This window comes from Lycorma delicatula, chromosome 3 (genome assembly GCF_047948215.1).
Source record: "Lycorma delicatula isolate Av1 chromosome 3, ASM4794821v1, whole genome shotgun sequence".
Taxonomy (NCBI): domain Eukaryota; kingdom Metazoa; phylum Arthropoda; class Insecta; order Hemiptera; family Fulgoridae; genus Lycorma; species Lycorma delicatula.
The window spans coordinates 20,000,014-20,023,785 of NC_134457.1; the positions used below are offsets into that span (position 1 = coordinate 20,000,014).

The window sequence follows — 23,772 nt, forward strand, 5'->3', positions numbered from 1 at the left end:
ATTTGTTTTTTATTATGCCATAAATGAACAATGAAGTTGCCATTATCAAGTTTAGGTCTTTAAAATATTGACAGGATGTTTTTTTTCATTCCTATTATGAAGGTTAATATAATAGCACAATGTAAAAAAAACTTTCTAAATGTTCTTTAAATAAAGTTCCCTACAAGAGGATTGAGTATTTTATTTGAAAAGATATCAATTGAAAATCTTTACTCTTAAAAATTTATTTTCATTGAATCTAAAATTTAATGATTTAGCAAGAAAACTTTTTATTTTGTAAATTTTCAATATTATTTCTTGGAATGACAATGTGTCAGACAAGTTTTTAAAGTAAGACTTGGAATTGCCAAGTGGCAATGTACATGTGGCGATGTAAACAAATAGTACTTGCATAGCTCAGTTATTTCAATCAGTAGTCAGCTGTTAGCACATAGTTAATCAGTTTGTTGTTAGACACAACAAATTTTATTTTTGACCATTTTAATTTTGTTTTCCAACTTTTTTTTTTTTTAATTTATGTTGATAATTAATATATATGAGCTGCAATAAAAAATTAAAGAGAATTTTTTAATTCTGCATGTTATGTCATTTCAATTGAGTTCAACTTTTTATTAGATCCATAGTTCTTCAAATTAGGCACCCAAGTAATTAGGATGTATTTTATCAACAGTATAAATTTATTTTGTTTGAAAATGACAGTACAAAGAATTTCCATTAAACTTTGCATTAAAAATGGAATAAAATGTTCTGAAATGTTGAAGATGTTAGAGAAGGCTTTTTTGGTGAAGAAGTTATATCAACACCTTGGGTTTACGATCAAATAGTTTGATGATAAAATGATCGGACATCCTAAGCCATCAACAACCAATGAAAATATCAATAAAATAAAGGACATTGTATCACTGATCATGAAATCAATACTAGAGAAATTGTTGAAGTGGTGGAATTCTCTTATGGCCTAAATGAATCAATTTTAATTGGCAATTTGGGTATGAAACAAATACAACAATATATATTCCAAAACTGTTGAATTTTTAACAAAAGCAACATGACAAACATTGCAGAATATAAGTTAGCAGACATTGCTAATGATTCAGAATTATTTAAACGTGTTGTAATAGGTGATGAATAGTAATGATACTGAAATAAAGGTCCAGTCAACTCAATGGAAACTTCCTGATAATGAAAACAAAAAAAAAGCATGCTAAGTTCAATCAAATATTAAGTTTCTCATTCCTATTGTTTTTATTATAATGACATCACCCATTATGAGTTCTTACAATAAGGTTTACAGTCAAGAAATAGTTTTTTTTAGCAGTTTTATACTGTTTACTTGAGACAAGCTGAAGATAATGATCACAAATTTAAACAAACATTTCTTGGATTTTGCAGCATGATAACACTCCAGCTTGCATTTCACTATTAATTTTTGATTATTTAATTAAAAATAACACCACACTGATGTTACACCAGACATGACACCATACAACTTTTTCTTGTTACCTCTGATTAAGACTGTATTAAAAGAGCAACAATTTGAAATGGCAGATTAAATAGAGATAAAATGAAAAGTGAATTTAAGACTACACCAAAAAATTCTTTTCATTAATGTATTGAGAATTGAAAGAAATGCTGGAATAAGCTTCTAGAGGACTACTCTGAAGGAGATAATATCAGTGTAGAAAAATAAGAAAATTCTTCTTTCTTTTTTTTTATAAAAATTAAAATTTTCTTTATTTTTTGATAACTTAATATTTTTTGTGATCTATTATGATGACATAATACATAAAAAAACATTTCAGATAGATATTTGAATATTTGGTAAATAAACAATTTTAATTTATACTTTTTTGTTTGGTGGTTCATTATGATGAAGATATATATGATTATTTGTCTGACACATATTTACTACACAGCTTTCTACTGAACGCACTTTGCTGTAATCATTATCTCTTAAAAACCTCCCTTTTCAAACTTAGTTAAATTAAACCAGACTTAGCTCTAAATTACTAAATAAAACATTCTTCACACACAATATTTTAAATAATTTACTTTAATTAAAGGTTCAGTGTTTAGAATTCATTTGTTATACTTTATTATAAGTTTACATTTAGAATAGGTTTAATTCGTTCTGAAATCGATCATGTCATAGATCTTCAGGTATCATTTATGGTAATATATTTTGTCTTATTATTGTATTTTTATTAGAACGTAATATACATTGTATAGATAACATGGATGAGAACGGTTGTACTGGTAATGGAAAAGGAAAGAAACTGTTCCAGCATCCTGCTACTAGGACAAAGGAAAACAATGGTAAAATCTTAATTGGAACAGCCTATATAAATATTAATATATAATGATGAAAAGAAATAAGTAAATAAGATTTTCATACAATAAGAAAAAAAAAATCACCGGTTAAATATACAAATCTACTGTTTACTTATGTACTTTTTCAATTTTGGTAATTATCAATATTAATAGATTATCCACCTAACAGAATAATAAAAAAGAAATTACCAGCTGACAGATATATTTCAGTCATTAGTACACCTTCAGTTTTAATTTTTACATTACAAAATGATAGAAATATTCTTAATTTTTAATTATTACTATTATTATAAAAATAAATAAAAAAGGCATTTTTTGCAATGTACCATAAAACTGTTTAATTCAAAAAAAATTTATTTATATATTTATTTAAAATTTATTAAATTATGTATAATAATTTTACTAAATACTTGAAAGGTGGTGTGCATAGTGGTCATCACAAAGAATTGTTGTGGAATTGAATTTGGCATAATATTTTGTTTAATATTTATAGATCTTATAAGGAATCATAGCTACATAGTTAAAAAAGCAGGCAGTAGATAGCAGTTTAATAAACTAGAGAATACAGATCATCATTTTGCTATACTGTGAGTGAAGGGCGGCTATTAATAACATGGTAACATTAGTTTGCTATGAATAAGAAAATTTTTAATATCATCTTCGCTGACAAAGAATTAATTTTTGTTTTTTATTTAACCTTTAATTGTAGACAGTGGTTTATATAAATCCATATAATTTTTTTTTTATTTACCGTACAGAGTAGGGGTTTATATAAATCCACATATATATCTTTTTTTATTATTTGCCACACAGAAGAGGTTTCAACAGAATTTTTTTAAATATTACTAAATTATTTAAATTAAAATTATAATAAATATGTACAAATCCTCTATTCTGATTATTTTGAAAATCCAAAATTCCAATACAAAGCTTTTTATTTTTGAACTTTTATTTGACAGTTTCAACATACAGAGTGGCACATGAAATAATCCAACACTTGGTTTTGTTAAAAAATGTTTATTTTAATTGCAATACAGAAAACTAAAATATGTGTTTACTATATACTTGGAGATTATGTTCTGCTTATCACATATTCAATATGACCACCATCACATCTTGCAACTTCTTCAACACAAACTCCCATATTGTTACTAACTCAAAGGCACATATCCTCATTTATTTCGTTGCACACCTCAATAATCAGCACTCTCAGTTCCATCGCTGTACGAGGATGTCTAGGAAAAATCTTTTACTTTAGAAATCCCAAAAAATAATCACATAGATTCAAATCGGGACTGTTTGGGACCCAGATCTGTCCACATGCAAAACAATTAGGAAATCTGTTTGAAATTACATTCTCAGAAAGTCAAAAACAACATTAGCTTTGTATGGTCTGGTCCATACATGAACCACTCGTTTTCTAATTGAAACCCTTTTGCAAGAATCTGAGGAACAACATCATTACATAGCATGTTTGTTTAAATAACGTTCACTGTTTGTTCAAAAAAGAATGGCCCATGACTTGAGATAGCAGTCCATACCATAATTTTTTAAGTGTGATGCATCTTTTCATGAAGCACATGTGGATTTTCAAAAGCTCAAAAACACAAATTTTTTTATTAAAAACCCTGTCTGGGTGAAAATGCCTCATCTGAAAACCAAACATTGTTTAACAATATGTTTTGGTTCACAGCCCGTTCAGGGAATGTCATTCCTTATGTTTGTTATCAACTGATAATTTAGGCAACATTGTTATTTTGTACAGATACAAATACAAATCAGTTTTTAAAATTCGCTGTGCAGACTGCCTAGAAATGCCAAGTTGTGCAGTTCCTTTTCTTGTTAATTTGCCCAGGCTCCTCAGCAATGACAGCTTCGACATTCTGTGGAGAACGAACATTGGCAGGCTGTCCATGCTTACTCTCAAATACTGAACCATCAATATTAAATTTTTTGTAAAGTCTACATATTGTTTTAAATGAGGGTGACCATTGAGTTTGAAAATATGCACGAAACCGTCTTTGTGTAAGCACAGTTTTGTTTCATTAAAAAACAATACAGACTTTACGCACTGTTCAACAGTCAATCTTTCTTTGTCAGTCATCGGAATGATACACAAGCAGTGCACTCGTAAAGAGAAGAAACTAATATTCATGAACTGTTGTCACTTCTGCCAACATAAAACACATTAATAATAAATTATTAACCTAAACCATTATTACCAAAACAAATATTGGGTCATTTTGTGTGCCATTCAGTACATAGGTTTATATTTAACAGTTTAATTTTTCTTTTTTTTCTTGATATGAAGAATATGATTTCAATATATTGACTACAGTACTCAGCCATACTTCTTTCAACTATAAAACTAAATGATGAGCTTTCGCAAACTTGCAGATAATTTTCTAATTATTTCAAATTTTAAATAAAATTAATCTTAATATGATTATTTATACAACATAGTCTTTATAATAAAATATAAATTTATAATTAAAAAAAAAAAAACTTTTAAACAAAAAAATTAACTTTTAATTAAGTACTTGTGTGCTGCTTTAAATAAAGTAGTGTTAGATTTGCATGAGTTTAATATTCTTAATTTAACAATCATGTTATAAATTCATGTTGCATGTTACAGTAGAACCATAGATGCATTATTAAAACCGTAGTGAAATTCTTAGCTCTTTACTTTTAATATAAATAATACTTTCAAACTGTAAATTTTGTTCTGCTAAATTAACTTTGTTCTGAAGATAATTATTAATTATTACATAATTTAAAAAATGAATGTTTCTTTAATTAATTTTTTATGGTGTAATTTAGATTAGTTTCTTATTTTCTTTTCTATTCTAGTTTTTTGTGTATAGATGATGATAACAATAAAAATAATACATAAGTCAGTGTTTTAGTATTGTATATGTGTGAATGTAATTTGTAACTAGATAATTCAAATGGCACTGTAATTAAGCAACCCCTATCTTCACTTCCTATTTTGAAAAATCTGTGACTAAAAATTTTAAATCCTAATTTCCTTAACCTTTTTTTAATTTTTTATATTTTTTCTTTTGGTATTTTACAGAAACAGTTTCTCAGCTATGTACATTTGGTTACACAGGTTCTGTTTCTAATGTTTTGAAAACAATTAAAAACTCATAAAATTGATCTTAATTTTTATCTATATATACTTTTTTTTGTAAATAATTTCATGTAATTTCTTTTTCACAATATTTGCTTTATTTTTGGTTTTATTTTTATATGTATTTACATGTTATGTACATATATCTAAAAGTCCTTAATGCATGCAGTTTTAAATTAAGTTTTCTAATTACTTTGCAAAAAAAATTTATTTTAAGTTTTATGTAAAATTTGTTTTATTATATGTATTAATTTATACTAAACACTTTCCAGGTATAGTATGTAGTATTAATAATATATAATTATAATGCCTTCTTACACAGTTGATTCACATTTCATTTCCAAGGGACTAACATTAGTGATTATATTATAATTAATATCCCAACAAAACAAAGAATTACTAATTTGAATAAAAGTTGTAATGAATTATTATTGTTACTACTGAGAAGAAGGCAAAGGACAAGCCCCAAGGCACTTTAACTACAAGATTTATTATGCACTCCTGAAAACACTAACTTAGCCTATCATTCCATGTATCTATAATGAGTAATAGAATCTAACTGACCTAGTAACAAAAATTTCCAAGTCATCTGAGATAAAGGCCCCCCAAAGAAATAAAAATATTCTTTATATTAGCCCCAAATCCACAAATGATTAGTTATGTAATCTACTGGGACTAATAATAAACTCAGCATAGAATATCATCAAGGAGAAGTCCCATTTTAAGTTATTTTGTATTTTATAGGATACCAGGAAACCTGGCTTTACCCAGTATATACATTATTCTTATGAGAGTTTTCCATAAACAAAACTGAGCATAGTTGAATCTTCAGTACCTGAGGAAAAGTAATCTTTTGCAACATAAATTTAAATTGGCTTATGTAAATTCATAAGTAATAATGTTGCTGCTCTCATTCTGGGTTGATCTCATTTTTCTGAAGAGTTGTAATAGAACAAATCTCTTTTCAATGGGATATTAATACTACAAATTATTATTTATTATTATTAGTTTATTATTTATTATTACTATTATTTTCAATGGGAGTAGTAAACAAGAAACAAAATTTCTAGATTGGTTCACTGATGCTCCCTTACAGATCACATTAAAGAAGTACCTCAGTACCCTAGGATGTCAAGGGATTACCTTACCAAAGACCTAGCCACAAAACCAGAAACAGAAAATGGGATTAAGATAAAATGGGGTAAAAGAACAGCAATCTACCCATGGAGGAACTACAGATTGAAAAAACCCACCCAGACCTAAGTAAAACAATGGTAACCATCTCCCAAAATCCTTTGGAAAATCAAGCCATTTTTACACAGAGTGAAAGCAACATGTATATTAGCAGAACTTATACATACCTAGTTCTGTGACATCCAGTTGAAATAAATAAAGAAACAATTCATTTTTTATTTTAATAAATGAAAATTGTATTAGAAAGGATTAGTTTTTGTAACTTCATCTGACAGATCTGAGTAGACCAAAATAAGACTATATAGGTAGACCTACTCCCTCCAAATTTTTAAGTAAGTAGATTATTTTTAAGTAAGTTTTTACTTAAAAAATTACTTACATCTTAACTCTCACTGAAATATAAACCTTTAACTCTTTAGCAAAAAGTTGCAGAAACTGCTGGGTAGAAAAGGATTAAGGAAAAAGGAAAAGATTGATGAAGGGACAATCTACCCATAGAAGGTCCACAAGATGTGAAAAACAATCCCAATGGAAAGACCTCTAGCCAGATACTGGGCATCCATCCTATGACAACACTTTAGGAGAATGAGATCTACCTAGGATGAAGCAGCAACATTATTACTTAATAATGAATTTATATTGGCCAGTTTAAATAAATGTTACAAAAGATTTTTTTCTAGATACTCAAGATTCAACTATGCTCAGTTTTCCTTATGGAAAACCCTAAAATTCCAATTTGTACGATACTTGAAAGTAAGCATCTGAAATTTATAAATATTCAACCAGATCCCCTTGAAGGGTTAATGAAAGATTAAGCCACACATCTCACAAAAAATAATATAATATTAAAATTAAATAATTAAAATGTCTAAATTTCATTGACTTAATTAGTATTTCTTGATAATTGGTTAATAATAAGCATTCAAGAGTTATCATCAAAGAAATTGAACAGTAAGATTCATCAGTTAAATAAGTACTAAAAATTGTAAAATTATAAATATGCAGAAACTTATTTCATTTCTTATCAATGTTCTTCATCACTTTTATTTTTTTTCTTTGTAATCATATATTATTTATATATTAAATGTTAAAAATAATTTTCATTATTTATCTATTATGTATTTTTTCATTTTTATTAACAGTTGGCTGATGTTCATGTATAATTAATTACTCATTTACTGTTATTTGTTTATTTTTTTTTATTTTGTTTGCTTACAAAGATGCTAAGTCTGACAAGGATTCAAATCCAGGACCTTCAGGGTGAAAGGCAAAGAAGCTACCATTCAATTACTTAAGCCAACAGATACATTAATAGTTTCATGTTAATTAAAAATTTCATCTGCACTCTGATATTTTCAAAAACAAGTAAAATTAAAATTTCTGAAATAAGAAATGGGGATGATATTGTTCTGACATTTTATCAAGGCTAAGTCATAAAACAGAATATTTAAAACTTTTAATTTTTCATGGATTTTAAGTCTGACATGATAGATTAGCTATAATGTTAATGTCCTTAAAATTATAATATTTCAGTAAATGAAGCATTTTTTGAAGGAAACAATTGAAGGAAAGTCTCCTTCCCTTCGCAGTTGATTGTTATCATTAGAATTGTATAAGTTCCTATCCCAGTTCCATGTGTGTGGGTATGCTATTTCCCCCTAGTACCCATTGGGACAGTCATTATTTATTAGTGTTTGATGGATTACTAACTCTCTGACTCTGCTTCCTTGTCAAGGAAGGCATAAAAAATATCTAAACAAGTGGCTTTTTTACTAGTTGTTATTTTACCTATTAATTCTGTGGCCATTAATTATGTTTATTTTAAATTGCACTGATAAAATGACATAATTTAAATGTAATATTAAATTTTTTTATTCCTTTGTAGGTACAAACACTAATGGGAACATGGACTAATAATGAGGACGAAGATGAACCACTTGGAGATGATGATGACGATGATGATGATAAAGATAAAGTATGTTTGGTCAGACAAATTAAAAACCTGCTTGTTAATTTAACACTTGTAAGTTAGTAAGTTTTTCTTTTTTTAAACCTCCGGGACCACCGTTAGGTATTGCTTCAGAGGATGAAATGAATGACAAGTAGCATGTGAAAATGCCATGCCTGACCAGAATTCAAACCTGGGACCTCCAGATAAAAGGCCGAGACGCTAAGTTAGTAAGTTTGGAGAATACTATCATTACCTGTTATTTTTACGAGAGTCTAATTCAAAGACATACTTGCATTTAATTAAATGAAGTAGCTTCATTTACGGGGAATAATCTGCAACTTATTATAATAAAATAACATTCTATTTATATTTGTCAATTCATGACTTGCTCCTGTTTGGTAATTCAGCTATTTTAATGTAATCCAGTTTCCTGGTAATTTTCACTATCCAGAATATTTTTCAAAGAGAGTATTCTCTTTTTCAGAGATAATCTACAAAATTATACCTGATCCCCATTTTTTAATATTGATTTATGAGTTTGGGGATAACATGGAAGGTTATTAAGCAGGCTGAATCATGGAATCTGATTATTCAATCACTAATATGCTTTCCTCATTTCTGTAAATTTAATATGGCAACATTCCTCAAATAGCTTCAATACTGTTTGCCATTGCTACCTTCAATAATCTCTTTACTCTGCTGTGCCCTTTATTATATTCAGCTAATCCTTTTTCCAATATCTGGTAACCCAGATGTTACTTGTTGCAGCTTGTGGGCAACTCACTAGAAATTGATAGAAGTTACTTCAGCTCACTATCTCATGGCAATTTTTAAGCCGATATTCTTTCAAAGAATTATTTTTGGATTCATCCAATATGTTTCCAGTAGTTTAAGTTCTGAAAAATGAAACAACTCCACAATATTTCATGTATGATGCATGTCCAATCTCTTTTTCTCCAGATCTTATAATAGAGGCAACACTGTATTTAGAATTTGAATGGAATTCTAGTAATGTTTTGAATAACCAATTAATATTATCTGTTAATATATTGATTTATAATTTGCCTAAATTATTGTCAAAGAAAAATTTAATTCTGATCAGTTTCTCATCAAAAAATTTAGATAGCTTATAAATTCTTAATTTTAATTTCTTGTAAACCTGCATACGTTTGCATATGCTCAGTCATTAGCAATATGTTACGAATGGAAATATCTGAAATACCCTGATTTTTAAAAACATTTTTTGTCTGTCTTATCCTGTTTTGTTAGGATAATAACCAGAAACTCCATTACTTTTTATTTTTTAGTAATTATAATTGTAGTTCTTGAATGATTCTCAAATGATTATAATGGTTGTTTATCAAAATTAATGTCTTTGTAATTCTGATTTTTGATCTTTAATCAAAATTTCTTTCACACAAGCCACTAATTTTCTATATCAATTAGTCTAAAAGATTGCAGAACACATTGTCACAAGAACCTGTGTGATAAGGTTTCCATGACCACATACAATACCTCATAGCATGCTCATGAGGCCTAGAAGTATACCCATTTCCCAGTCAACAAAGTTGCAAGTCCAGAAACTTTTTGATTGAAATTTCTGTTTTGTTTTTACTAAATAAAAATGTTACAGCTATATTTTGTCTCTGATAATGATGCTTTAACAATGATATCTATTTCAACCACAGTACCTAAAATAAATTCTTTGTATTTTACATAATATTGAGATAAGAAATATCTTACCTTATATTCTGGACAAGGTAGTTTATTTAATATAATATAGCAGTATAGAGGAATAATATGAATCTTAACCCTTTCATACCCAGTGTTAAATGCAGTTAACTTTACAGTTTTACACCATTTAGTTTTTCTACTGAATTTTTTCACTGATTCTATTGAAGTGTTTCACTTTCTGGTTAATAGTAGCTCTAGTTTACACACTGCACTTCACAGTTTTGACAAGAGATAGCATTAGTATCGGCATAATAATGGAAATTTTCATCTTTTAACACTTTTTTTTTTAACCTCCCGGTCCACCGTTAGGCATTGCTTCAGAGGATGAGATGAATGATTTTGCCATGCCTAACCAGGATTCAAACCTGGGACCTACGGATAACAGGCTGAGACACTACCACTCAAACTATGGAAGCCGGCTCATCGTTTTACATTACCATGATAAAGTTAACAATAAATGGAGAACTGCGCTTTTTCAAGTAAGTATAATATTATTCTTTTAGATTTATTTTTTACTTAAAAAATATTTGTTTGTAGAATAAGTTTCAGACAGTGAATTTATGGTAATATAATTCAAAAAGTCATTATGTATTATTGTTAAATCATTGTGGAATGCCATGTAAACTGATGTTTACATTGGATTTATATGGTCATGACTTCACTATTTCTGACTGAAATAGTGACAATTTCTGATCGAAATGATCGCATGAATTTGTAAGTCATAGCCACCTGTTGGAGTGTCTTTATGGTACATTAAATTTGAAACATTATAATAACAAATCCTTTTGTTATTGTTTCAGGTCTGTGCAGAACAACCAAGTACTTCAGCAGCAAAGGCCCTAAAAAATATTTTAACGGACTAAGATTCCATTCACTGAACCAAATATCGATGGAAGGGTTCATTGCCTCCTCCTCCTCCTCCTCCAGAAGAAGCATATGCTCCTTTAAAGTAGTTTAAGATGTTTATAAATTCTGAAATGGTTAAGTTTTTTTCTTCAGAAACAAAAAAGTATGCCCTTCAGAGCACTAGTGTTGAACTTGGTACCACTAATGAAGAAAGTGAAAAATATTTAGGTATATTACTTCATATGGGCTTGATTAAAATTGCATGTTTTAAAATGTATTGGTCTAATGAGTGTCGATACCCTCCTGTTGCAAATGCATTCTATAGAAATACATTTGAACAATTTAAAAAAATATTTTCATATTAATAACAATGCTGTACAATCATCTTGAGGTCATAATGATTTTGATAAATTATACAAAATCCATTCACTTCTTGACAATCTTAAAAAAAATTTGAAAATAATTCCACCTGAAGAAAAACACTCTGTTGATGAACAGATAATACCGTTCAAAGGGAGGTCAAAATTGAAGCAAGACAATAAATCTAAATCCACAAATGGGGTTTTAAGATATTCGCAAGAGAGAATACTTCTCATTTAATTCATGATTTTCCTATTTGAATAGGATCTGGAACATATCCATCAAAGAATCTTGGGATTTCTGGAGATATTGTTTCTTTTTTAACAGATTCTATGCCTCCAAATCAGAACTATAAAATCTATTTTGATAACTGGTTCTTATCAGTACCTCTTATTGAGCATTTAAAGGAGAACAGAATGTGGAATGCTGGAGCTAATCACTCCTTTACTATCTGAAGGAGAATTAAAAAAACAAGGACGTGGATCTTATGACTAGAGGGTGGAAATAGATTTAGATATAGCTGTTGTACATTGATTAGATAATAATTGTATTCAGCTGGTTTCTCCATACTGTGCTGATTAGCATGTTGACAAATCCAAAAGATGCAGCTGTAAAGAAAAGCAGCGCATTGAAGTAGTACACTCTTGTATTGTAGAAAATATAATAATTTTATGGGAGCTGTTGATCTGGCTAACATGCTAATAGAATTATACAGAACCAATCTGCGTTTCACTAAATGGTACTCAAGAATTGTGTATTGGTGTCTCAATGTTAGTGTTGTGAATGGTTGGCTACTCTAATAGAGGCATCAAACTCAAAGAGATGCAAAGAAGAATGAAATTTTGTGTTTATTAGACTTTCAATCAAAAATTCTATCAAGTTTGATTGCATATCAAAAAAGTAATGTAAGGAAAAGAGAACACCAGAATTTGAGAAAAAATTAAGACTGTGAAAAAGAAAAAAAGAAGTTCCATTAAACCAAATTTTGAAATCAGGCTTGATCAAGTGGGCCATTGACCAGAATATGTCATCAAATCAAAGAGATGCAAGCATTGCATCAAAGGAATGACAACAGTTATTTGTAAGAAATGCAATACACACTTGTGTTTCACACCTGGCAGAAACTGTTTATTTTTATATTATAATAAGTAAAACTTTATAATAAATTTATGTAGTAAATATTATGTGTATATAATAAGTAAAAGTTTTTTTCATTGATTCAGCCATATTTTATTATCGTGTTATGAGTTTTTCAGTGAATTGTTATTGTAATCAGCAACACATTTACTATATTTAGTACGATAGATTTGTAATTTTCATTAGGTATGTTGCTATATTTTTTATAATCAAATCTGCAAGTTAAAATAATTATTATTCATTATCAGTTTATTATAAAAGAAAAAAAATGTGTTTAATATTTATAGGTCTAGTATAAAGAGTAAAATTTTATTTGATTCAATGTAGATTACACTGAAATAATGAAATTTATTTTATTACCTATGTATAATATTCATGTACATTTTAAAATTAAATTTTATATTAGATTGTAAGTTTAATGTTGCAAATGTAATAATAAAGGTTGAAAATTAATAAAATAATGAAAGAGTTCATTGATTTATCATAACTTCTCAATGTTAAATTCTAGTTCTCTCTCTCTCTCTCTCTTGGTCTTCATGAAGAACCAGTTCTCTTTTTGTTTTTTATGAATTGAGCAGTTTTCTTCTTACAGATTTGTCATCTTTATCATATCTGTCATTATTCTAGAGCTCAGGTATCAGTCACTTCATTTCAAACTGTGTCATTCTTGTGTTGGATGTTTTGTATCAGATCTGTTTTTGAAGTGATCAGATATCCAACATATCAGTTGTTTTTTCAACCTCTTCTTAGTCACCATTTTTTTGCCACTCAAAAACAACTGAATATGATTGATTATCATTCCCTAAACTTCTTTCAACATTGGAGAAAATTCTGTAGAAATCTTTTAAAGTTTTTTTCTTAGAAACTTAAGACTAATGTACTATTCTGATTTTAAACTAGTCTTGATCTTGACCATTGAATAAATAGTAAACTTAACAAAACCATTGATACTGGTGAATCATATAAGTTAGCATGTTATAGAAATTCTTGTGTGAGTCTATGAAAGGACTGGATTAATCTTCCAGTAAGATTAATTCAACATATCTTATCCTGAAACTTTACAGACAGACATTGTAATTTATAATAAAATAAATTTCTAATAATACTTTATTTGGAAATGCAGAATGTAGGTTATCAAACATCCAATTTATTAATTGTAATTTGTATAAAATAAATTGTAGTTTTGTATAATATTTTAATTATTTTATTTGGAAAAATTACTTTTAACATTATAGGAAGAAAAGAAGAGCTTAAAAGAACGCCTTCAGGCAATTCAAGAAGTAACACAAACTGTTCAAAACTCAATTGGCTATATTGCATCGCTAGGTGAAAGTATTAAAAAGTAAGTTTTCTTAGTACAGATTTTAATAATCAACACTTAGCTCCTAAGAGATTTTTTTTTCAATTAAGGTGTTATATAATTGTTTAACAAATTTAACTGGTTAAAACAAAAGCGTACTATAAAATCATAGTTAAAAATAAGTAAGTTTGAATAGTAGGAGATGTTATTAACAATCACAGATAAATAAAATAGACTGTGCAAAAATAATGTGGTTTCTAAGTAAAATTAATCATTTCTAATGATGGATCAAAAAATTGATATAAAGTAAAAATGAGAGTTATAGTTTTAGAATGAGAAAAACATTTCTCCTTTTTTAAAAAATTAAATCAACTGTTTCTCTTGTTATAATATTATTTTAAATACACTATCAGACTAGTATTGTATTTAATTACCATTTTTAATTAAAAAATTTTAAATGTTAAAATACTGAAATAAGCGATGCACATAATATAATGTTTATTACATTCAAATTTAAAATATTTGTTACATTTTTAATTTAACATGCGTTTTTTTTTTTTTTTTTTCACTTTTATGAGCGCATAGAATCACTTCAGTTAGTCCATTATCAAAGTCTCTTTCTTTAAAGGGACTGTTCAGACCTTGTGGCTCTTGCAATACTTTTTCATATATTCTGATCTCCATGTCTTTTCTGGTGTTGAAAATGTTTGTTATGAGTTTTTTTCTTGCGAGTGTTTTTATCCTTAATTTTTTTCATTTAATTTCATCTTGTCTGTGTTGTGTTCTGGTGTAAGGCCAATTTCCTTCAGATCCTCTTTTATTTCTTTGATCCATTTGCATCCTGTCTTAGTGTTTTTCGAGTCAAGATTGAAATCTGCACCACCTGTTTCAGAAGTCTCAAATTTTGCACCCTCATGATGTGCCCAACGAATTCTAGTTATGGGTTCTAACTCCTATACGACATTGTTGGGCATTTTCAACCACCACCCTTCTTTCTGGTATTTTATGTTGATGCAGGTTTTTCCAATTCTTCATTTGATTTTCTGGAGCGTTTTGGTCTTTGATTATCCATTCAGGTGGAATAGTGTTTCTGCTGTAAATGTGGTTTCTGGTTTTACAACTTTGTTTAGTGTCTTTTTTTTGTGTTTAAACCAGATTTTTTTGTGATTTAACTAGTTTGTTTGTTCTTGTTTGGATTGAGATTTTTTATTTAGATTGTTTGTTTCTCCAAGTTATTTAAATTGGGTTAGTATTTTGACTTTATTACTGTTTATGATTACTTCTTTTAATTGTGTTGGTTTTTGGAGCACAGTTTCTGTCTTTTCAAATGATATTTTGAGGCCAATTTTATTTGCGATGTTTTGAAGTTCTAATATCTGTGTTTTAGCTTCATCGTTGTCATTTGTTAGCAATGCCAAGTTGTCAGTGAAACCAAGGCAGTTTTTTTTACTTTTTGTCCTATTTTTATTTTTGAGGAGAAATTTTTTGAGCCATTCCCTCATTACCACTTCCAGAGCATAGTTGAATAGTAGCGATGAGAGTCCATTGCCTTGGCACAGTCCTGTTTTGATCTCCTGGTTCTGAGAGTTCACCTCTGAATTTAATTTTTGACTTAATTTTTGTGAGGCTCAGTTTTATCGTGTTTAACTTGGAATGTAGTTTGAGGTGTCTTAGAATTTGTAGTAGGGATTCTCTCTGGATGCAATCATATGCTTACGTGAAGTCAACAAACATTATCACCATATCGCTGCTTCATTTTCTGTTATAATCCATTATTAGCTTGAGACTCATGATCTGATCTGGACAGCTCCTCCAGGGTCTGAAACCTCCCTGGTATTCTCCTAGTTCTTTTTTGAGTTTAAACTGATCATGTTGAGGATGATTCTTGAAAGAATATTGTATTTTATGACTAGAAGTGAGATTCTCCTATAGCTATTAGGGTCTGTTTTGTCTGCTTTTTTGTGTAATGAGTGGATGAGGTCTGTCGTCCAGCGTTCTGGTAGTTTGTCTTTATCCAGATGTTAAAAAGCTGTTGATAAAGGGAAATTTTTCTCGCATGATTCCAAATCTCTACATAGATCTGATCTTCTCCTACCGCTGTGTAATTCTTCACCTCACCCAGTGCTTCGTAGGCTTCTTTTATTGTGCGAGGGTTATGTTTTTCGGTGGTGTTGTTATTAGGGTACTGGTGTTGAAGTTTAGGAGTTCTGTCGGTTCTTCGCAAATTAGGAGTTTGGTGAAATAATTAGCTAGGACTTGCACAGTATCTTTATTGCCACAGGGCAGATTATGGTTTTCATCCTTCATTAGTATGGTTGGAGGGGTTCGTATTTTTTTGGAGTTGTTTTTTGAAGGTTTTGTAGTAGTCTCTCAACTGCCCTTTGCTTAAATTCTTTTTCTACTGATTTTTTGTGTCTTTGTGGTGTGGGCTTTTTATTTTCCTTAGGGTTTGGGTGGTTTCTTATCCTAGGTTTACTAGTTCTTAGAAGGATGTTTCTGATTTTTGGGATTGATGTTATAGCAAAGCTTGATGTCTCATCTCCGCTTTTTATCGTTATTCTATCACTGATTCTTTTTATGGGGTTTTATTGGGGCCAATTCTTCTGCAATTTGAAAGGTTGTTGGCTCTATATATATATATATATATACAGCTTGTAATAAACAAGGTGTTCTAGGACATATTTGTCAAACTTCAGGAACTGATTCAGGACACCAAAATGAGCAAAAACTTTCATATCAACAGAAGTCCTATTTTTCTTTGTTTTCCTTTTGGACACTATTTTGTGATTTTCAACAAAAAAATTATTCTCAGGTATGATTAAACTTTAATTAAATTTGGAAAATTTAAGACTAGTATCTTGTTCTACAAAATAAAAAAATTTGAAAATATCATCTTCAAAAATTTCAAAATGGTTGTCATCTTAATTTTTAATCTTCAATCTTTGTTATTAATGTAATATTATTTGTTTGATCAGGTGTTTTCTTTTTATAAAATTTATTAAGCATTTTATTTTGAACAAAATGACATCTCATTTGTAAAAATACGTTTACAAACAATCAACTTATTGCAGACAATTAATCCAGCAGTACACCTGATAATTTTTTTGCTTGTTTTTATTTCTTCCACTAAATGTAATAGAAATGATTAATAATAAATAATAATAAAAATTATCACCTGAAGTTCAGCGAATACATCCTGGAACACTCTGTATAATTATAATATTTAATATGTCATTATAATATAGTTAATTGAATAATGTCATTATTGTATATTAAGTTTTACAGAGTGTAAAACTTATATTAAGTCTTTAAGGAATTATTTTTATGTTTTTAAGTTCCCTTAGGTCATGTGACCACAGCTATTTGGTGACTGATCAATAGTATTCATATATTATGTTAATTATAATTTACAGTGTATATATATAACACTGGTTCCTTTTCAGTATCTGTTACAATTATAAAATTAGATATTTTCTAATTTTAAATCTAAACAATTTTTTATTTTAAATCTTTACGTGGCTCAATTGAGTTAGTTATGAATTTAATGAATCTCTATTGGGCTTCTACATATGCCAGTTAATATAATTTATTTTATAAGTTATTATAATTATAAAATAAATTATAAGTAATTTATATGTCATTTTTTGGAGAGAAGATAAATATTAAATAAAAGTTTTTAATATATTGTCATCTCGATAAAAAAACACTTCAACTTTTTAAGGTTTTTTGCTAACACACCCAGTAAAGATTTAGAATTTTATTTCAGCCAAAACACGTCCATCCCTTTTCCAATTTTTCCAAAATGTTAATATATTCCTTCCTGCTGAAGTTAATACCTGCCTACCAAGTTTGATGAAAATCGATCAACGGGGTTCAGAATTATAAGATCTAATTCAAACCAACATTCACATAAATATATGTGTGAATACATAAACATATGTGTATAGGCATATGTGTGACGGATATTTGTGTGTATGTACATGCACACAAGCATCTGTCTGACAAAAATAGATTTTTTGAACTTGATAACATTGGTATAAAATATTTTTTCACAGATTACTTACGGTCTGTTTAAATGTATTTGTTTAGTCTCCTTAAGGCAAAATTCTTAAAAAAGACCAATTTTTTTTGTTCAATCTATATACTTTCCTGTTACAGCTATAGCAGCATAATTATCACGTTATAGCTGGGAAAATAAAAAGAGGTAACTGTATTTAGCATCAGTCAGTAACTATAAATAAATAATTCAACATAATTAAATTTTTTATTTTTTTTTTTTAGAAATATTAGTAATCATTTCGGAAGTATAAAAATTCTGGATATTGCCCCAGGTTGGAACACTGAAATAATATTTACTACTTTCACTTAATAATACTGACTAGTGATACTAAACCTATCTCAAGAATATGATTTTTAATAATGCCATCAGTACAAGATTTGTAATTTATTCTAAATTATCTTTATCATTATGTCAGACTTGGTAGAGGAACATTTCAATACGAACAGCAAATGATATAATTTATACTCTAAGGAAATGGTGATTACTACAGAATAAATGTGAATATTAATATTTTTGTTTTGTTTTTTTTTTTTGCAATTCCAGCACATTCAACTTTACTGTACCATTCCTCAGCTACCTCTCTGTATTTTTAATATCATGTGTAGCAATTGTATTATACTGGATTCCTGTTCGATACCTCATAATGGGTTGGGGTGTTAATAAATTTGCCAGGAAACTAATTAGGCCTCATACTGTACCAAACAATGAAGTATTAGATCTTCTTTCAAGGGTTCCAGATAATGAAGACCTGGTAAGCAATATTATATTTACCATCTTTTATGTTACTAAAATGTAATGATGTTACTAATTTATTTCTGGATTTACCATCTTTTATGTTACTAAAATGTAATGATGTTACTAATTTATTTCTGGATGAATCTTATAATTATATACAGAGTGTTTATAAGAATCTTTTCAAGAATTCAGGACATGGTCCCTCACATCAAAATGGACAAAAACTATTATATCAACATATGTCAGAAATGCTTAGTTTACTGGCTATCCGCATTTTGTATTTTTAACACAAAATTTTTTTCTCAGGAATGGTTAATTGTATCAAGTTTAAATTTCATATACTGCTAGAGTACCTAGAGGTTTACTTGCATAAAAGTAATAAACCTGATCTCTCAGTCTATTACAAAATGGCGACCCTGTAAACTTTTTAATTATTAACATCTTTGCAACTGCTGGTTTACTTAAATATTATGTTAAATTACAAAAAAATGTAAAAGTGTAAAAATGTGAAAGTGTTTTATGACAAAGAAAATAACACCTTATTTATTCAAATCCATTTATAAATAACAAGGTTATGACAAAACTTCTTCATGTGAGTCACCAGATTAAAAACCAGTTTTCATTTCCTCCCAAATAATATTAAATACCTCAACATAATCACAACTGTAAAAATGTTATTAATGTTATCATGTAATAAATTATAGTAATTTAAAAATACTGAAAATATTACAATAAAAAAATATTGGAATAAGATATGCCAACCAAACATCAATATCGACAGAAACATAAAACCTACTGCCTAGCTTTTGCAGACGACCTGGCATTACTCACAAAAGTGTGGAAGATGCTAAAGTTCAAATCAAAGAACTCGGGAGAAAAGTAGCAAAGATCGGACTAGAAATTTCATTTGAGAAAAACAAAATAATGCCAATCTTCAAAACTGAAACCCCAGCCATCCAACTGGATAAAAAAACATGTAAAAATTTTAAACAAATTCAAATATCTTGGAGAGATCTTAACCTGGAATTTTAATGAAAAGGCTTTAATAGAAACCAGAACAATTAAACTGAAACAAGCTTAATGAATCACCTGACCAATCTACAAGAAGAAGTCTCTCTTGATAAACACCAAATCCAAACATTACTGCTTCGTTGTTAAATCTCAGTCAATCTATGCCTGTGAAACATTATTCAAATTAAAACAGAAATTCAACAACTGACACACTACAAAAGGCAGACCGAAGAATCATCAGAACAATCAACAAAAAAACACCAAATAAAAGGACAATGATAAACCCTACTGAACAAGATGGTATATAAGGAAAGCGAATCAATAGTGGACATGATGCGGAAAACAGGCAGAATTGCCTTTTTTAGCCACATAACAAGACTACCAGAAACTTGGCTCATAAAGCAACTATACAACTACTTTTGGAAGAGTAAGACCAAAAAAAGTTGGTACAAAGAGAGCCAAGATGTTCTAGAGGAATTAGATAAAACAATGTAATAGATTAGGAAAAGACAGGAGAAGAGAATTCTGAAAAATATGAATATAAGACTTAAACTGAAAACATTTGAACAGAAACCATACACCAAGACTGACAAGCAAAGGGCAACCAGAGCGAAGAGAATGAAAAGATTTTAGTAGCAAAAAAAGAAGTTAGAATTCAAACCTTGAGCTCACTCTTCAAAGACTTAAATACGGACTGATTCTAATCCTCCAGTGTGGGCTTAAATTATAAAATAAAAAAATATATATAATTTAAATTGTGAAAATATTAGATTTACCATAACTTTGCTATTAATGAAAAGATTTGAATAAATAATTTGTCATTTTATTTGAAACAAAGGACTTACATCTTTTGTAATAACATAACATTTAAATAAACCAACGATTGCAAAGATATTAACAATTAAAAAGTTTACATGTCCACCACTTGAAATGGATTGAAAGATGTTTAGGTCCATTATTTTTATGCAAGTAATCCTCTAGTTACTAGGGTAACTAGAGGATACAATATTTAGTTAGTCAGTATACAATATTTTAGCTTGATAGATAACCATTCCTGAGAAATAAATTTTTATCTTAAAAATATAGAATAGCTATTAGCCAGTAAATTAAGCATTTCCGGACATATGTTGATATAAAGTTTTTTCCTCATTTCAATCTAGGAGAATTGAATTATTGAAATGTTTTTTTTAAACATTCTGTAAAATTTTTAAATTTCCTTATACTAGCTGGAAATTTTATCTGAAAAACATGAAATCATCATTCACTATCGATGGTTGGTTGTGTATTAAGTCCTATTATGTGAGTGTTGCTTCTAGAAAATAGCATACTTATTCTTCCTAATCTGGAAATTATATTTATTTTAAATTTACATAATATAAATTTATTTATTTCATTTTATTTTTATACAAGTGTAATTATTTTTTTTTTAAATAGAATTAAATCATTCAACTCTTACAATAAAATTTACAACTTTAATGAGTGAGGTGGATAAATTTGTGAAAATACATAATAACTCACTAAATGTTAATTAGAGTTAATACAGAATTATGTAGAATGTTTGATGGTTTTAAAATTAAATAATGAAACGTCAGTTTTTGCAACTGAAATTTTACTGATGTTCAAAAAGTACAATTAGTTTTAAAAAACGTTTTTGTTTGAATAGTCTCTATTATAATGCACATAAAGCTGTAGCAAGTTTATAAGTTCAACTTATCCTCAAAAGCAGTTCCTCTAAGATGTTTTCAATCTTCAACACTATACATTATTTGAGTTAGTTAAACTTGGCTGTTTAATTGTGTATTGACAGTCGTACATCACCTCAAAAAAAAATTCTGGAGATGAAATTTTAAACAGGATCGACAGTTCACTTCTATAAATTGATTGTGTATGATATTATGTTCTTCAAATTATTTATAAACAGTTGTGTTATGTATATGCGCTTTTTGTACTACAAATAATCCTCTCAGAGTGTTATAACAACCATAAGTTCTTAAGGTTCCATTAAGTTTCTTAATTAGCAATGCCATTGATTTTTAGGTGGAGGAGTTTTTTAATTATCTGGGCTGCAATTAGTAGTCACTGTCAATATGTTGTATGTTCTTTAAAGAAATAAGAATTTCAGAGATAAACTGTTACACATCATTAACCGTTAAAAGATGCATCTAAAGATTAAAAGATAATTGTTACATATCTAACAATTTGCTTTGAAATTGACTTTTTTTTACTTGAGAATTTCAACTGATAACAGCAACACTACTTGTTATACATAAAGATAAAGATTTGCCTTTTGATAAGATAGACTGTCCAACATTTCAGAGCCATTTTACAATAGAATTGATAGGGTTGTTTGCTATCAACTCATTGTTGTTTTTTGTCAGTGAATGTACTCATTCTATCTGAATTTTTGTTATAATGTAAATATAACTCCTAAACTATCATGAAAAAATTTTGTCTTGATATTTTTAAAGCTGCAATATGCTTCACAATTTCCTTGGACTTTGAATGACTGAATTTAACAATAGGTAATAGTTTTGTCTTTACTGAAAAATCTGTATTGATCTGGTGGTTTGATATAAACTAGAAGATCTTAAATCTTTGATAATGACATATGAACAGGGAAGGTAAAGATAGTCTCATGCTATTTAAACTGTTCACAAGACTTGTTAATTTGCTACTATAGTAATAGCAGATTAGATAGTTTAACAATATTAAAATGATTTATAATTTGCACTCAAATCATGTGACAATTAATTTTTTAGAAAACCTTTCTGGAACTGAATTACATATCTCTTTCAACAGTGAAGACAGTGTTGCTAATGACACTCAAATTTCAGAAAGTATAGTTTTTGTCAAATATATAACTGAAATTTTTTTATAAAAATAACATGTTAAACATACAAACATGTTACAGTTCAGGTATATTATTCAGCTACATACTAAATTACCTTATCTTTTAAAGGCGACTATCATTAACAATATTATCACTGGTAACTTTATTAATGAAGGAACTTTATAATTGCAAAAAAGATTCTGTAGGAATAATTTTCCATGCAGATCTAAAGTTGAGTCTTAGATCCAAGTAAAAATAGTTTAAAATTAACATTTCATGAATGTTTAAAAATATTGAGAACATTTGGTTAACAGTATTAATCTTTTTTTTACATTAATATACAGTATTATCAATGTTATTTAAACTTAAAACAACTATTTATTTCTAAGAATGTTTACTTATTTTTTATTATTCTTTTTTAGATTGCCTATAGAGAATTAAAACCTCATCCATCAGCTGATATTGACAGAAGAAGAGATCAAAGAAAGAAACATAAAATCTCCTAGCAAGCAACCAGTAAAGCGAATACCTAGTCACCAGAGCCTTTTCAATAGATTAAAATTGCCACTAGGTTTATTACCATTTGTAAAGATAATTTCTTTTATACTGTAACATGTAACAAACTCAGTAGTCTCCTAAACACATATACCATAAAATGGCATTCCTTCCATTTAGTTATTTAAAACAAAATTTATAATTAAAAATTAAAAAATAAAGTAAAAATTTACAGAGGTGACTTAAATATAAGATTAATTTACTGGATGTCACTTAATTTAACAAAATAATAAATTTATATGAGAATAAATAAATAACGCCGAAAAGGAAAATTTTATTTTAATAAAAAATTTGTTTCTACATTTTTATAAATTTTAGAAAATACTTAATGAAAAAAATTATATTAAAAAAGGCATTCCATGTAATTTATTATCTACAAAAAACAATATAATATAAATTTAATTACCTTATCATTAATAGTTTATAATAATAAATCAAGATATATCAATTTATTGTGATAATTTTTAATTTGTTTCCAAAAAAATATGTTTCTCATATACATTGTGAGATGTCATATTTTACGACAATGTTTTTTTAACAATGTGAATGAATTTAACGATCCCAGATTGAGAACATGTGACTACTCTGCAGTAAA

General features: G+C 28.2%; 1 protein-coding gene across 2 annotated transcripts in view; it reads left to right on the top strand.

Moving 5' to 3' along the window:
* Positions 1 to 23,442, top strand: part of Mctp (multiple C2 domain and transmembrane region protein) — an 880,976-nt gene extending 857,534 nt beyond the window's left edge. Inside the window, exons 15-19 of one of the 2 annotated variants that reach the window (XM_075359495.1) lie at positions 2,230 to 2,316; positions 8,544 to 8,633; positions 13,922 to 14,028; positions 18,590 to 18,797; positions 23,045 to 23,442. In XM_075359495.1, the coding sequence (XP_075215610.1) occupies positions 2,230 to 2,316; positions 8,544 to 8,633; positions 13,922 to 14,028; positions 18,590 to 18,797; positions 23,045 to 23,128 (576 nt within the window). In that variant the 3' untranslated portion in view covers positions 23,129 to 23,442. The remainder of the gene's footprint in view (positions 1 to 2,229; positions 2,317 to 8,543; positions 8,634 to 13,921; positions 14,029 to 18,589; positions 18,798 to 23,044) is intronic. The other variant, XM_075359496.1, reaches the window with a different exon arrangement.
* The last annotated feature ends 330 nt before the right edge of the window (positions 23,443 to 23,772 follow it).